This window comes from Glycine max, chromosome 3 (assembly GCF_000004515.6).
Source record: "Glycine max cultivar Williams 82 chromosome 3, Glycine_max_v4.0, whole genome shotgun sequence".
Lineage (NCBI taxonomy): Eukaryota > Viridiplantae > Streptophyta > Magnoliopsida > Fabales > Fabaceae > Glycine > Glycine max.
In genome coordinates this window covers 44,748,684-44,765,875 of record NC_016090.4, presented here as the reverse complement: position 1 = coordinate 44,765,875, position 17,192 = coordinate 44,748,684, and the positions used below count along the sequence as shown (strand labels likewise).

At 32.3% G+C, this 17,192-nt stretch overlaps 2 protein-coding genes and 1 non-coding gene across 7 annotated transcripts; all 3 read left to right on the top strand.

Moving 5' to 3' along the window:
• The first annotated feature begins 838 nt into the window (after positions 1–838).
• LOC100811422 (protein RALF-like 1) lies at positions 839–1,587 on the top strand. Its single transcript, XM_003521647.5, has one exon. The coding sequence runs from the start codon at positions 934–936 to the stop codon at positions 1,456–1,458; it is 525 nt and encodes a 174-aa protein (XP_003521695.4). The 5' UTR covers positions 839–933; the 3' UTR covers positions 1,459–1,587.
• Positions 1,588–8,113: 6,526 nt separating this feature from the next.
• On the top strand, positions 8,114–13,601 carry LOC100809485 (ATP-dependent Clp protease proteolytic subunit-related protein 3, chloroplastic-like). Of its 5 annotated transcripts, XR_005890643.1 has the most exons (12): positions 8,127–8,445; positions 8,740–8,841; positions 8,966–9,088; positions 9,250–9,309; positions 9,685–9,781; positions 9,863–9,936; positions 10,373–10,426; positions 10,524–10,607; positions 10,698–10,827; positions 10,962–11,117; positions 11,315–11,351; positions 12,270–12,453. It is a non-coding gene; the product is annotated as an ATP-dependent Clp protease proteolytic subunit-related protein 3, chloroplastic-like (transcript). The 5 variants fall into 5 exon arrangements; NR_161167.1 differs by lacking the exon at positions 11,315–11,351 and having other exon boundaries at positions 8,114–8,445; positions 10,986–11,117; positions 12,270–12,471; XR_005890644.1 differs by lacking the exons at positions 11,315–11,351; positions 12,270–12,453 and adding an exon at positions 12,545–12,989.
• An 11-nt stretch (positions 13,602–13,612) lies between these two features.
• On the top strand, positions 13,613–16,837 carry LOC100775790 (uncharacterized). The gene is made up of 7 exons (XM_026128043.2): positions 13,613–14,041; positions 14,125–14,202; positions 14,281–14,423; positions 14,606–14,676; positions 15,029–15,124; positions 16,295–16,387; positions 16,510–16,837. Exons 1-7 carry the CDS (start codon positions 13,613–13,615, stop codon positions 16,590–16,592), a joined length of 993 nt encoding a protein of 330 aa, XP_025983828.1. The 3' UTR covers positions 16,593–16,837.
• The last annotated feature ends 355 nt before the right edge of the window (positions 16,838–17,192 follow it).

Sequence of the window (17,192 nt, the reverse complement as noted above, 5' to 3'; positions counted from 1 at the left end):
TAGTGAACAAGTTTTCAATATTTCATCATCCAGGAAAAACCTTGCCTGTTATTCATTAAAAAATAGACGTTCTTAAAAATCATATATGTAAAGGAGAACACTTCATAACATTTGAAAAATAACAGTAGGAGTAGCAGGTGAATATAAAACTAATACATACATCATACAATATGGTTGCGGTTAGAAATACCTGCTTTATATGTCGCATGTGGTGCTTTATATGTAAGTGGAACTTTTTTATCAGATGTTTTTACAAATATAATTGCAAGACTTTAGACTTACTTTTAGATAAAGGTAATGATTAGGTAAAAGTATAAAACTCTGAGTTTTAATAAGGATATATGTTAGTCTGAAACTTTTTACATTATTGATTGTAGGAGTAAATAATTTTTTTATATGATTTTTAAGATAGTTTTATATGTGTCAGTTTATAATTAAACAGTAATGCACCACTCGTATATTCTTTGCCTTCCTCCCACTCTGGCCATGTCTCTAATCAAACATTTTATGAAAGGTATCTTCCATTGAGATTGAAGTATCCAAATTTTTGCATAATTCTTGTCATCTGTTTTTGTTACTAATTTATTCTTCTATAAATAGCTAGTGGTGAAACATGTATAATTTATTTTTAATATTTTTGTTACTAAGTTGATAATTTAATGCCTTTAATCAAATTAAAAATTAACATGTTCATGATGGATTAAAGGAATATGAAATGTTGTTTCATAAGTTCTAATCATTACAATGTGTAATCGATCATGAACATGTTAATTTTTATAAATATTTACGAAAAAGATTACGGACTGATAATTTTTTTTTTAAGGAATATGGAATGAACTTTCAATAAGCATCAATTAATTTGAAAATTTACAAATATACTAGTACTGTATTTAATTTCTCATATGGGAATGGCAGGAATGTAAATAAAGGGTAATGGAGTGTCATTGTGTAACGCAGGGGTCTTTTAAAACTTGGTTGCAAATAATGGTGCCGTTATTCTGCAAAACCAAATCAAGAAGGAACAGAGAAAGAGAGAGGAGAGGCATTGTAATCGTGACCTCTCAAGCTTCTTTCAAAGACAGAGAAGAAAGAACAAAACAATCTCAACAAACACAAACAAACAAGCAAACATCAATGGCAAACTCGTATACGTGGCTCTTCCTCGCGATTTCTGCCACCCTCTTGCTTCTTCTGTCTTCGTCGCCGACAGCGGACGCGGGAGCGCTGGGCATGGAAATGACATGGATACCCTCCATGCCCATGGAAGAGGAGTTCCAGCTGGACAGCGAGATCAGCCGGCGCATCTTAGCCACGACCAAGTACATCAGCTACGGTGCGCTGCAGAGGAACACTGTCCCCTGCTCTCGCCGCGGAGCCTCTTACTACAATTGCCAGCCTGGCGCTCAGGCCAACCCTTACAGCCGTGGCTGCAGTGCCATCACCAGGTGCAGGAGCTAAATTATATATTTATTATTATTCTCCTTTTTTTAAAAAAAAAAATTCATATTCGGGTTTCGTTGTATACATGACCAAGATTGAATGTTTATGTATTATTGTCCTGTTGCCGATAAATAATTATTGAATCAATGTCAGTGATTCATCATTTTTTTTTTATTTCCTTCTTATCCACTGGTTTTTTTTTTTCTATTTTTTATTTCTTATTTTGGCTTTTTAAAATAAGGAGGTGTGTACTCAGAATAAATAAAGTGCACTTATAATGTTGATTTTCTGATCAACTGAATATGTATGCAACAAAATCTTTTGTTCTAAAGGAGCCAAATCTTTTTATTTTTAGGTAGATTACTATAACTTATACACCACAGTACTTTGTATTTAGTGTAGGTTTTAAGTTAAAATTTCAATTTTGATCGAAGAACCTTACCAGAAACACTAAAACAACTATATCAAGTTTTATTATTTTATTTAATGGTTAATTCTTTGCTGTACGCGCTAGCCAAAGCATAATGCTTTAATTACTTTCCACGCTTGCCTATATAGAGTTGTTGTAAATTGACTTTAACGAGGACCGGCGTTGTATGAGATTTTGTTGGGCGTGTGAAATTTTTCATTTCAAAATCGAATTACAAACTTTTAGTCTTCATTATCTGAGATTCATGGAATTATTACTATTCGTTACGCTAGTGTTTTATTATACACGTTAGGTCTTTCTTAAGATTGATGAGAATACAAACACGGAAGATACAAAGTTGGGAGGTGGAGTGAATGAATAGATTAATGAGATTAATTGCAAAAGGCCAAGATGCCGGCAGGGAGAGTTTTTTTTTTTTTTTGTAGTATAATGTATATAAAATTAAAATTCCCCACCATTTACATTTTTGGGTTGTTAACGATGGGTTCCATCACATTCTATGTTCTAACATTGTCCAAATTAAAGGTAAGAGTGGTCCCTTTGCCAAAACATTAGGGTTATACACCCAGGCCCCACAAATTATCATCTTTTTTTCAAAAATACCAAGCATGCAGTAAGATTTTGATAGCCTTTCCATGTAGAAGATTTTATAATAAGTATCATTAAGACGCGAGATTCCATTCCTCATGGAGATTGGGGGGACCAAAGTAATTAGTGAAAGTCCTGGCACTGTTAATGTGAAAGGTCAATATTTTGGTATAGTAATTTTCATTATTTATTGTTCGCATAAGTTTCTCAATTCACAGACACCAAACCAACCTAACAATAACATATGGTGAATACTAGTACGTGACATGACCGGTACGGGTATGGTCATAAACAGTGTGGGAAACTGAAGACATCTTCCACTCCTACTTCAATAATGACGAAGGCTAACAATACATTTTTTTTTCAATTAATAGAAAAGATCTGTTGGTGACATTTCTCCTACTTCAATTAACTTCAAAAAGAATTTGTCATAATCACGAGCCTTTAATTACTAGTGGTTAAAGGTCACTAATTATTCTATGAATCATCTCCCTTTTTACTTTGTCTAAAGTTCGAAATGTGTTGGGTTGAAATTCTCTCTTTGACTCATATACTTAATACTGTAAGACATTCTAATTTCCCAAGCTTGGAACACAATTTGTAAACCTCTGAAATTGAATAAAGAACAATGGTTAGAGATCAATTTATGAGGTGAATAGCTTGAGCCACAATAATACGTATCCGAACTTGATGACCCTACTAAAGTCTCGTCTGTTTTATACTGATAATCAATATCTGATACGGTCACGTTACACGTTTTCAATTAGAATCTGTGATACTTTAATTTCATCACTATTCTATCAAAATTAATTTTAACTGGCTTAAAAAAAAGACACTTAAATCATGTTTGCCTTTGGTCGTCATATTCATAGAACCAACGCATATTGATATTGGTAGTCATTTTCTGGAACTCTTACGCGTTGGAAAGGTGAAGCTCAATTGTAGACTAGTAGGAACTACTAGGCCACAACTTTTTTTTTATGCTTTCAGAAAATGGAGCAATTTCCATCCGTCACGTTATATATATATATATAAGTCCATAAATGAAAGAATAATTTAGTATTAATTTTACTTTGACAAAAAACAACTTTAAGCTCTTTTTCGACTAAACTGGAGAGAATGCAAAAACAATGCATAGTTGGATATAATTTAGTCATGTTCTTAATTATGGATAACAAAAAGAAAAAGTTTAGTTATGTTCTTATAAATTGGCTTGTTACTTGTTAGCTGTCCTTATGATTTATGTAAAAAAACAAATGTACTTCTTCTGATTCTAAATATTAAAAAAAGAGCATGAATTCATTTTCTTCAAAAGTTGACAATAATAAATTCTTTCTTAGTTTTCATTTATTAATTTAGAAAAATACATCTTTTGATTAGCAAAGTATATCTATGATTTGTTGTCTCAATTCTATTACATAAATACGTGAACGTACTATATATTTATGTAGCTACTCAATCCTCATACATAATACATAGCTCTCTAAGAGGGAGTAATAACATAAATCCAAGTTTTACTTTACATAAATATAAGTTACCAGACATATAGTTAGGCTTAATCTACACTTGTTTTATTTTGCTTTCTTGGACTCTTTTTTTTTAAAAAAAAAATTATATCATTCACACCTTCACAACAACATGCCCAATTTAAAAAGATGAATTAGATGATAAATTCTTTACTTGCGTATGCTCTGTTGCATTAATAGGTATATTCCCAATCGCAGAATAAAATTAACAATACAAATTAATCTAAAAGTTGTAAAAAAATGTAGAAATATGTAAAAAATATTAATAATTTTTGTTTTCTAACATCTCAATTGTTATAACCTGCTTACGCTTGTCTTTATTTTTTTTTTCATTTTTTATCATGTCATTAATCTTATTTATTATTTTCTCTTTTTTCTCTTCCTATCAAAACCCTAGTGATATTTTGAATTCTTTCAATACATTTATCACCAGAATGCGGGAGTAGGAATAACACATCTCCCTTTTTTCTTTTCTTGTAGCACTTCCAATTAGGAAATGGCTTATTCATTTTAACCAAAAAACGAATATTATTTAAAATAATTGCTAAAAACTATATTTTTGACTTCTTACAAAGACATCATGAGTTGTGCTTTTTTTCTTCCTTAGATTAAACTATTAAATGGTCACATTCTAATAACAAAAACTGTACTTCATGTGGCTCTCATATAACATTGAGTCACGCAATATATATTGACAGTAACAAAATATATATATATATATATATATATTTTGTTACTATCAATATATATTATTTGACTTGGTTGACATGTATATTTTTTTTTTTTACAGAATGTATTGTTTATGTTAACTTATTGCTTATACAGGACAATTTTATAAAACATGGGCTCTCAAATGACACCATTTAATGTTTTTCTGAGCTTTATTTTTAACACATTTTTTTATCACAAATTTTAAAACTCACAAACTGTAATTCTACAATTTTTTTTTTTGCACATTACAAAACAGTTTAAGAATGAATTAGTGATGCAATTTGAGTTCATTTTCTTTCTCAACAATTTGGATTTTATTTAATTGCAAATAATGACGTATCTTCACATTATTATATAGGTTAAATAACACACGTACTTGAAGTAAATACTAGCAATAACTACTGACGCATAATTATATTAATTCACACTTTTTGTTATATGAGTAATAAATTTTAACACAAAACATATTTATCATTAATTACTAGTAATATATATATATATATATATATATATGAATAATGTTTTTATTAATAATATCAAGGTGCGTTATTATTTTTAATAAAATATATTATGTTTTTAATTAATATAGGAAAAATATTTATAAAAATACTTATTAGCATAATATATAATTATCATATATAAAATAGCTACATGATGTGTCGCATGGTAGCGTCTTTCACCATGATAGGACATGCGACAAATGAGTGTATGTTTTAGACAAATTATACTTCTATCTCATGAAGTTTAGTGAAACTATGCCTACATTATTTTGTTTTACTATTTTGACATTAATTAATTTATATAATTGTATAAAAAGCCATAAGAAATCTGTGTAAAGTATAAAAAAGATTAGATAATATTTTAATTAAACCTTGAGGGTGTAAGTGTAATTTATCATTTGTTTTGGAAATGTTTAATGCCAATTTATGGTGATATCTTATAAAGAGTCGTGTGAAATGAGTCAAATGGCATCTTTTTTCAAGTCATCACACCAACTTGGCACAAAGTCACAAACTACTCTAACTTAATTTTTTTTATGTATCAATTTGATATATTATTTCAAAAGTTTTTTTAGGCATAAATAGACTGGAGAGGCCCAACAACTCAGGTTTGGTTAGATTTTTTTTTCAAAGAATGTGATCAGGGGAATCATAGAGCCCAATTCATGTGATTGGATCATGCAGATATGTTGTGGTGGGCTGGGCTACGACGTTGGTATTACATGAGGAAATATAGTTTTTCATTTTAGAGTGGAAAATTGGAAATCAAGACAGATCATCGCCGCATTAAAACATGGAAGCAAATTTCTGCTGAAAATTTTAGATGGGAGAAAAGATAATTTTCTCTTTAACTCTTGATTAATTGATAAAAGATTTTTTTAAGATTGCTAACTTTAATAATACTCCACTTAAATTCCTGTCTTGAGATTTATAGATGTATTTTTCTTGACATCATTCTTGGATTTAACATATTTTAAGGAATCTAAGTAGCTCATCAATCTTCATACTGTGATATCACGATCTCCATAGATGGGGCATGACATTTGATGCCTACTTTATTGAGAAGGTGGTATGAGTTTCATATTAATCTCCTCCGTGGTGAACTCTTTTTTGTAGTTCATAAATCTCAATTAAGATAGTTCCGAAACCTCCAAACATTTCATCAATACTCTAATGATCATTCATTCTAAACATCTCATATTGTCTTTTCAAAAGGTTTATATTTTTTCTTTTCGACATTGATTGTTTCTTCATAAGTGAGCTATAGTGTAGTGTCTCAAATCTCCATAACCGTTTTGTAGCAAAAAAAAAAAAAAAAAACACTTTGTTTTATTGAGTCACAAACAGGAGCACAAGTAATAAAGTATTTTACATTGACACTGAGCTGCATCTTGTTTACATTTTCCTAAGTCCATTTTAGACTATGGAACACGATATTCATTCTCATTATTCGAAGGCTTAAAAGTCTCTATTTATTATAACTCGTCAAAGATGATTATATGCGGATTTAAGGAACACTTACTACATTTGGTCTTGCCCAGAATAATAATCTCCTCCAAAAAAGGTTTGGGGACCTTGTGACCAAAGTTCCTTAAGTTGCGAGCTATTATTCTACATTTGTCATGTTGAACTATAAATTTTCTTCTCTAATACGATGGATTGCTCGCTCTCACGGGTTGAGCTTTGATATCAAAATGAGGGAATTGAATTATGTTTTTAAATATCTGTTTGATAATTGTTTTAGAAAACTCGTTTAACCAGAAAGACAAAGCAACCTTGCAAATCATATGTTTTAAGACAAATCTAACATATTATTCCAAAGATTTAATTTTTTCAAAATTTGTTGTTAAAATCAAAAGCATTTTTGTCACATTTTACTCTCTGTTAGTAATTATAATGGATATAAAAGGAACAAAAAATAAACACACGAAGATTCATGCTTATTGATCTCACATCTTGAAAGTTGAAACTACATTCAATCTTTGACAACAATTAAAACTTTTATTGACATTATTTTATAGAAACCTTGTTTGCCACCCTTACAATTATTTAAGTCTATTTAGAAGGACTAAAAAGAAAAAGTAAATATATTTAGATGAACAAAAACAAAAATTCTATAAAGCAACACGACTTATATTATGCTTAGATAGTTACAATATTTTACTTCAACCTCCAAAATTATGGTGAAAAATTGAAATAATTATTTGTTACTTTGACTTTTAACGTGAAATTAAATTTGGTTAGGCAAAAATTAAATTCAATACAAATGTTGCATAACAAATTTAGGGGCATTTATTTTAAGATATGAAATTTCATTTTTAGGAATCATTTTTTCAGGAGCATTATGTCTGAGAATATTATTCTCATAAACAAAAAAATGTGAAACAATGAAAATTTATTGTGTTCGTTTATGAGAACAATGAAAATTTAGGAATCATTTTTAAGAGTATTATGTTTGTTTGACAATTGTAATTTCAGGAAAAAAGATTAAAATTTATTTACTTAAAAAAAGAAATGTGAAACAATGAAATTGGAATACGTAGTTATTGAAGAAAATAACTTTTATTTTCATGTGAATTCAATATATAACCCTTCTCATGAGAATAAAAAACAAGACAATCATGTATATTTTACACCCATGTAAATCAATTATTCTTGGAAATATTTTTATAAAACTTATAATAAATATGTGAATATGATATTCTAAGAAATAATCTTGCTCCGCGCCTCTAAAAAAATGTCTCCTTAACAATTGCGTAAGTTATTAAATTGGAGTTCTAATAATTTTAATTACGTCATTAATTTTATAAGGACGAAATTGAAGGGGAAAAAAGCCAAAATGAAAAACGGAATATATTGCACGAAAAATAAAAATGATATTTAAACAAATAAAATATAATATATATATATATTACAGTAGTGATTAGGCACATGATATTTGCTCATCCGTCTCTGGTTGAAAGCCATGAGCATGATGGCTGCGTATTTGCGTGTACCCACATCCACGCCCATTACTCCGCAATCTCCCACAGCTACGAGGACCAAATGCAGAAATCTGAAAACCTCTTGCTCCGTTAATGCCGCCAAAATTCCAATGCCCCCTCTAAACCCTAAAGACCCCTTCCTCTCCAAGCTCGCTTCCATCGCTGCCTCTTCCCCCGACACGCTCCTCAACACTCCCAAAAACTCCGACACCCCTCCTTTTCTCGACATCTTCGACTCCCCCAAACTCATGGCCACTCCCGCTCAAGTAATTATATATTTTTCTCACTTATGGCTCAGTATTTGATTTCTCCTAGGTTTTCTGCTAACTTGGCATGCTACTTTGTACTTGCTGTTACAAATTGAAATTTAGAATTTAGTGTCCCAGCTTCAGTGCTTAGTATTGTTCAATTTAACATGTGCTGAAAGGGATTGGATGCTCTATTTTATTAGTTTTTTTTCTTCCTAAGTGTGTTATAGAGTGTATGCTCTTTGTAATTTGTATTTCCTCTAGTCATGCTTATCTCTTGAGGTAACTCAATCCATTGTGTGGTTGAATTAGGTTGAAAGATCTGTTTCATACAACGAACACCGACCCAGAAGGCCACCGCCTGACCTGCCTTCGCTGCTTCTCCATGGTAGAATTGTTTACATTGGCATGCCTGTAAGTGTTCAATTGTGTATTGCTTTATGTGTTATTGCATTTCGTGCCGATTCTGCTGTTTGTGAGAGTTAATACTTTGCTGTTGTAATTTGTACAACCTGCTATGACTGTTTTTGAATCTCAGTTGGTGCCAGCTGTCACGGAGCTTGTTGTTGCAGAATTGATGTACTTGCAGTATATGGATCCTAAAGAGCCGATTTTTATTTACATAAATTCCACTGGGACTACGCGAGATGATGGTGAAACGGTAATTGGCTTCTGGCTTACTGTTTATATGAAAATTTTTATTTGCTGTGGTCACTTTATTTTGCATTTTTTATATCTGTAGTTTAAGATAATCTATGAATTAAGCTGCCTCTCTGCCTTTGTCCTTTGTTATCCTCATGCCTTTTGAGTTCTTGCATTCAGGTAGGCATGGAGACTGAAGGTTTTGCCATTTATGATGCAATGATGCAGTTGAAAAACGAGGTTTGTTTCGTTTCACTAAGAATGCACTTCGAATGATTATTTACTTGCATGCCTTGTTGACTACTATTGATGATGGTTCATGGTAGTAACACGATGAGACAACATTGTGGGTTACCTTGGGTTTCTGTTTAAAATTAATTGCATGTGTTTATTTGATGTGCTACAGTTTAAGTTTTGTTGGCACGTCATATGGCATTTATGTTTCTGATTTAATCTAAGCAACTTATTTCTAAACAATTCTGATGGACAGCAGGATAATTATCTATCTTCTAAGAATTACGCATAATTGTTCTCCTTGCTGGGCTGTGTGTTTTTCTCTTCACTAACATTTGAACATATCTTTTGTCATGTATTTGGCTTTTGCGTCCTGAGCAGATACACACAGTGGCTGTTGGATCTGCTATAGGTCAAGCCTGTTTGCTACTTTCAGCAGGGACTCCTGGTAAACGCTTTATGATGCCACATGCTAAAGGTACAATTTGGATTTAACTTTGTGGCTTTGTTCCTTTAATTCCTTACAGCTGTAATAGTTTTCTATTGATTTCGGTTTCAGCCATGATTCAGCAGCCTCGTATTCCTTCCTCTGGGTTGATGCCTGCAAGTGATGTTCTTATTCGTGCAAAGGAGGTTAGTCTACTTTGGTTGTTCTTCATTGTGTTTTTCATCATTAGGAATGACAAACAAATTTGGTCCCCCTCCCCCCAAATGGTTATGATTGTTTGGCAATCAGCATGTAATGCTGCCTGACTATTTTTCTTTTTTCTTGTCGATAAAGTTACATTAGAATACTATTCATGCTGAAGATCTTAACAAATTTTCTTTCTTTCTAAACCTAGTCTCCATAATTAGCTTCTAAATGAGTTTTTTAGTGCGTATCTAGTTTGAGATCTAATACTCTATCTTCACTCACAAATTTTAAATGCAAACACTTGATGAAATTCCTAGTCACAGATTCATCTGTACCCTTGGGAGAAATTATTCATTCTTTCCTTCTTTCCAGGTTTACTTTCATTTATATCATTAGATTAACTGCTAAATGTGAATCTGAACATTTTTTCCTCAGGTGATAATTAACAGGGACAATCTGGTTAAACTACTTGCCAAACACACGGGAAATGTGAGTATCATGCACAGGTACTAGATATCATATTTATTTAGGAAAGATGAGGTAAAATCTCATATTTCTGTTATTTGCTTTTTGTCTAAATTATTAGTCAGAGGAAACAGTTGCTAATGTGATGAAGAGACCGTATTATATGGATGCAACAAGGGCAAAGGAATTTGGGGTCATTGACAGAGTAAGTACTTATGTATATAGTGTGTCTTCTTCAGTCTCTATGCTCTTGAACATGCATTGCTGACCTAACCTATGCTGGAACTGTTCCCAGATTCTTTGGCGTGGCCAGGAAAAGGTTATGGCAGATGTTGCTTCTCCAGATGACTGGGACAAGGGAGCTGGTATCAAAATTGTAGATGGATTCTAGTTCCTCTTTTGTGGATACGTTTCTCTTTGTCAATGTAAGTGCATCATATCATATCTGGCAGTAAGAACTAAGTTATGTGTCCCTTGTTGGAGCTCCTAAGCTCCTCCAACCTTGATCGTCTGCATGATAAATGTTTCTCTAATTTAGTTTGATGTTTCTTTAATTTAGTTTGAGGATGATGCTGGCTTTCAGGTGACATGTTTCGGTAGGATTTTTTTTTTCATGGTATACCGGTCCAGAAATGTTCCACAGCTATTCACAGAAAACTAGAGCTGTCAACTGGGTTTCGGCCCGTGGGCCAGCCCGGTCCAGTGCGGGTTAGAGGTGGGTCGAGCTCAATTTTTTTAAAATAGGTACTGGCAATTTTTTAGCCCGTCCCATTTAACCCATGGGTTAGGTGGGCTCAACCCGTGGGTTGGTGGGTCACGTCAACCCACCAAATTTAAATAATATATTATTTTATTATTATTATTATTATTATAAATTTATAATTGTTAAGAAATTAAACTTTTATTTTGTAGCTAGTAACTCAAGTGGCAATTCACATTCAGAAATAGAGTAAGTCCAAACAATAGTAAAGCTCAATAAATAGAGTAAGTCCAAACAATAGTAAAGCTCAATTGAATTGCAAGGCAACTACGCAAAGCCTGCATCTTTCTTAATTTCTTAAAAATATAATTTCTTAATATTTTATTGGTATTTAATATTATTTAATATATATATATATATATATATTAATAAATTTATCTTTTTCTAAATATTTAGTATCATATTAAATATAATTACATTAAAATTGAGTAAAAAAATAATTATATTTTTAATTAAGCAGGTATTATCTTCAAACATGTTTAAGTCTATTGAAAATTTTCATGATTTGTTCCTTATGTGTATAAATTAAAAAGAAAATAGTAAATATAAATTTATAATTATTTAAATTTAAATTCATTAAACTTTTGCATTATAAAATATTTATAAAATAAATTTTTTATTATTTTATAATTCATTATAAATAATTCATTATAAATGATATTTGTAAGTATTATGAATATCTTTTAAAATTAAACATATTGATGATCAATCTTTTCATGTGATTATCATCATAAAATACAATATATCAAATATTATGATTTATTAAAGTAACTTATCATATATTTTCTTATAACCTGTATATTTCATATTTAATAATATTTAAATAAGTAAAAAGAGTAAAATATAAAATAATTAACTTAACTTTGAAATCATCAAAGATATAAGTATAGTTTTATAGCATATAATTATAATAATTGTTCTTAAAATAATCATAACAATAATGTGAGTAAATTTCACATTTATATAATTTCTTACTCACATAATCAATATGAAGTAATGGGTAAAAGCATAACAATAATTGTTCTTAAAATAATCATAACAATAATGTGTGTTGTTTTATTTATTTGACTTATTAATGATATTGTTTATTTTTTTTTGTCTTTGTAGATGAAGTTAATGGTGATGTTGAAAAAGAAGAGGAATGACTCATGTTTAATTTCAATAGTTTAAAAGTTTATTTTTGATGATATTTAAATTTTAATTATCTTAATGTTGAATGTTTATTTTGAAGACTTCAATCACTTTAATATTGAATGTTTATTTTGAAGACTTCAATCACTTTAATATTGAATGTTTGAATTTGATTTAATTTGATTTTTTTATTGAATTTTATTTTAAGTTATTTGGAATAATTTTATTTTTTTTTACAAAAAAAAAAGCAGAAAAGTTGGTCAGCTCACATAACCCACTAATCCGTGATGGACTAGGTCGGGCTGACATTTTGTTAGCCCACACAAAAGTGGGCCGAGTTGGGCTAGTCCACTCTTAGCTCAACCCGTTACGGACCAATCCACATGAATCGAGGTGGCCCGTTTTGACAGCTCCACAGAAAACTGACCTGTAATTATTATGAGCCTACGTACCCAGAAGGCAGACAAGTTGATGGAAGTTTTACTAAGAATGTCCGAAAAGAAAAAGAAATAGTGACTGTTCATCCATGTAATCATATACAGTGATTGGTTCTGACTATTAGTCATTGGTTGCCTACCCGAATTTTACATAGGGACTGTGATTGGCGTTTACCATTACACAATCAAACAGAGTACATGCAAATTTGTAATCTTTTTGTTTCTATATCATTCGATCAGAGAGATGAACCAAAAGAAACATCTTTGCAAATCACCTGTCGTTCTTCTTTCAATTTAATTGTAGCGTAGCATTTCTTTACTGAGTTTGATTTGAAATCATTAAACTGAAAAGTAATTATGAATATCTTGCATGTTGAAGGCTCGTTTAAATTTATATAATTTTAAGAATTTAATTTGTTTATAGTTCATTTGGTCTGTAATTTATTACACCAACATTTCTTGAATTGTGTGTAATCATTACACTTCAAATATAATCATTTAAAAATTTTATTTTGAAGTTGGAGTGTTATGGGTTAATCTTCATAACCTGCCATTCTCTTTACCAAAATTACTTGAAATGAAGCCCTAGATTGAAGGAGCTGGTGGTGTCAAGTGTCAAATTCTCTATAAACTTTTTACTAGTATGCAACTAATAACATGTGCGACAATGCTAGCTCCCTTATTTAACTTGCCTCTGAAGGTAAGAGTGCATATCGATATATAAATAAATACTGTAATATAAAACCCATGCAACACTGAACGAGAGAACATTACCTACGAATCTACGATGCAACAGTAACTTTTTCGATATCAATTATAACGCGAAAATTTAATTATTTGTGCACTGTACAGAGCAATGTTACGGGGTCAACTACAATTAGAATGAGTCATCCTTCAGTCTCATTCCGATTGGCACTATTCCTCTCATTTTCTCTTACGGCATCATCGTCCTTGCCTCCCTTACCGGTTTTTTCGAAGCGTTACGCTCCATCATCTTCACTTATCCCCAAAGCCACTCCCTCTGACTTATTGTCTCTGTTGGGTTCCAAACCTCAGTCCTCAGCCGTGAATCCCGAGGTAGCGCGCGACCTCAAGTCATGCTTCAAATTCCTCGTCCCTTTCTCTCCCGTGCATCCTCGTCACCGGAAGTTGGGCTTGGGCCGGCCCAAACTCACAAGCCCAACTCGGAGAGACAAGAACAAGCTTATTTGGTGGCCGCCGGAGCCCGTTTTGGAGCTAGCCCGTCTCGCCGTCGATTCTGGCGGCGACCCCGCCGCTATTCATCGCCTTCTTGACCCAACCATTATCCAGGTCAGTTTCTTTCACTTTTTTTCTTCAGTTAGTTACCATTCTAACACTGAACGCGTGGTGTTGTGAAATTTGTGATAACATAGGTACCTGATTGTGAAGGATCAAAGGATGAGCGCTGTGAGCTCACTAGAACTCCCTATGGCAGACGCTTCATTTGTGAGGTTTGTTCAGCTCATGAGAGAGAAAGAAATTGATAGATAGAATACTTAAAAGTTGTATTTCTCTCTCAAATGTTGCAGGAACTGAACCTGTATCTGCAGTTCTTGTTTGAACTCATTGTTGATCGAGGTCCATCTGTTGGGTTGGATGTTACCTTGAACCGGTTTGATCTGTTCCACGGTCACCTTTTTCTAGCGCTAGACTCTGGAAGACTTGGTATCTTGTATGTTCAGTTGTTAATAGTAATGATTCTTATACTTTGTTCTCGTGTATGTCCACTTTTACCATGTTTGTTTCTTGTTCCAAAGGGGATTTACTTTCTGTGTTATAGATTTGATATAATTCACGTTTTAAGAATGTTTAAGTTTGTTAAAGTTAAGAATGCAACAATTTCACATTTGGCAGATTCCATGCGAAGGAATACCCAGCATATGATAAACAAGTGTTCCCATACAATATGGGTTTTTGTCAGAGAGGTACATATTATCACTGCATCTATAAATGGTTGTGTATAGTTCAACTTACTTTCTTCTCTTTTAGTCTTCCAGTTTATTGTAGGCTTTGTGTTTGGAAATTCTGTACTATTGTGTTGTCTGAATCTTGTGAGAGTTCTTCATAATTTTTATTTGTGCATGCTTGTGGGTGAGGAAGAAGATATGAGATGGAGAGAGAGGGGAGAACCTTGATGACTTGATGTTGCTTAGTTTATGACCCTCCTTGTGAATGACATGTATATAAATATTTGCTTGTCTTTTCCTTTGATACTCAACTTTTGAAAGGAGACATTTATTAAATTTTTCTCAATCCTTTGCTCTTCTTTTCTTTCAGGGTCCAATGTGACATATGATGATTCAATGAATCTGAGAAATATTCTCTGGCTGGCTCCAATGCCTGGCGATTCTGGTGAATCTTGGGTGGCACCAGGTATCTTCACTAAAATTACCATATCTGTATAAAGTTCAAATGTTTTTTCATATGTATTGTTGTGATTTGGGACCTTTCTTATCCCTTAGAGTGATATATTAGGTATATGAGCCTGAAGTACAGCGGCAAACAATGTTTTGAAATTGATTTGTTCTTTTTGGCTTTTGAAATTATTAGATGTTGTGGCACACTGGCACTTGATAATTTGGGATATATATTTTCCTGTGTTAAATTCATTGAGTAGTTATCTTATGTAGCCTGATGTTTTAGTGTAAAAGAAAACTGGACTCTTTGAAGCGTGTCCTATTACCACATTGCAGAGTCCTTGATACCCTCTTAACCCTAACTGCATTGCACAGATAAGATTCTGAGACCCCTTCCCTTAAGTTTTCCGTGATAACTGTTATACCCAAATAACAACCCAAGTCTATGGTATAGGACACATTAGAAATCAATTAACTGTTCTTTTATGTTCCATCACAAATCACAACCTTTCCCAAAAGCTTAAACTATTTGGTGAAAGCTCATTAATGTCCTTATTACATCTCTAAAACACCCTTTATGCCCTTTGGGCTTAAAGCATGGACAATGCACAAATTCACCGAACTTATGCTTCAATTCAACTATTATTCAGAAGAATGGGGTTAATAAGGATCAAACTCAACCACTTAGTCAAGGAGGCTTGATGCTAGGTCCAGAGTTAACTATCCCAAAAACTTTATTACACTTCAGCATAACTTGGATGTTTAACGTGTCTACTTCTGAGTCCATACTCTACATTGACATCGATATCATAGAGATCTTCTGTCCTACCTTACTAAAACATCTGTTCACCGATTTTTATCTCTTTGTTTCTGTTTATTTGAACTCAAACTGGATGCTGAGTGACTGATAGACCTTATATAACTAGTTAAGATAGGAGCTGTATAAAAAAGGAGAGAAACTAGATTGCCGCATCCTGGAGATCAAAATTGTGATTTGGGGGAAGCCTGGATTTTTTCTGTATTTTCTTCGTATTCATGGTGTTGCACCACATTGGGGCAAGATCAGGATTTGGGTTCTTCATTAATAAATAATAATACATTCTCTTCACTCATTCTAATCCATTTTTACCAGTGACCATCTAGGCTTTGATAATTAATCAATGTCTTAATAATATCAATTGCACAGGTGTTCTGGTAGTGCTGGATGCTCGTCCTGATGGGATCATATATAGAGACCTAATACCTGATTATGTAAATTTTGCAAGGACTATATATGAAGGTTAGGATTTCTGTTTCTTTTCTATACTGCTGCTTTCCTGAAACTTGACATTTATTAGCTTGAAATTTTCGTTCAGAAAGGTTGACTTTTTTGTGTTTTCACCTTCCCCCTCCCCTCTGTAGATGATCTTGGGGATGTTGCTGTTGATGTGAACTACTTGAATGTTGGATCTGAAACCAGAAATTATCAAATATTCATATGCTGATGTTGTGCTGAAGATAACTATGACGTACTTTCACTTCCCAACGATACACCAGCTTATATAAATGAAGATTGCCGAAGCTTAAACGAATAATGTATATGCCAATTTCATTTGTAGTGAAGATTGCATAGCATATTTCTTCCAGTATGATAGATTACTCGATAGCTATATGTCAGGTACTGTATATGCTCGTGCAATTATTGGCTAACTTTATGCAATTCCATGCCATTATAACACAAATTTCCTAACATGACTGGTGCCGCGGATGTTGACGTGAGTTCATGCACTTAATTGATTTTGCGTAATCACTCTGCAATCACGAATGATTTAGTTAGTCAGATTAAGTTTATGTTTGGTAACGCATAAATTTAAACAAATAGTAATTATTTATTTTTAAGAAGTTCTCTTATGAAAGTGAAAAATAACAAGGGTAAACAAGGGTTAAGTAGGAAGATCTCTCTTATTATTAGCGTAAAGACAGAAATGTTAGGCGTGGTTATCTGTCTGCATTTTTTATTTTTGAAATTTAATTTATTGTATATGTAGTAAAGAAAATTGTTTTTTTTTCAGTGTAGTTGACGTGGGAGGTTGAGAATTGAAATA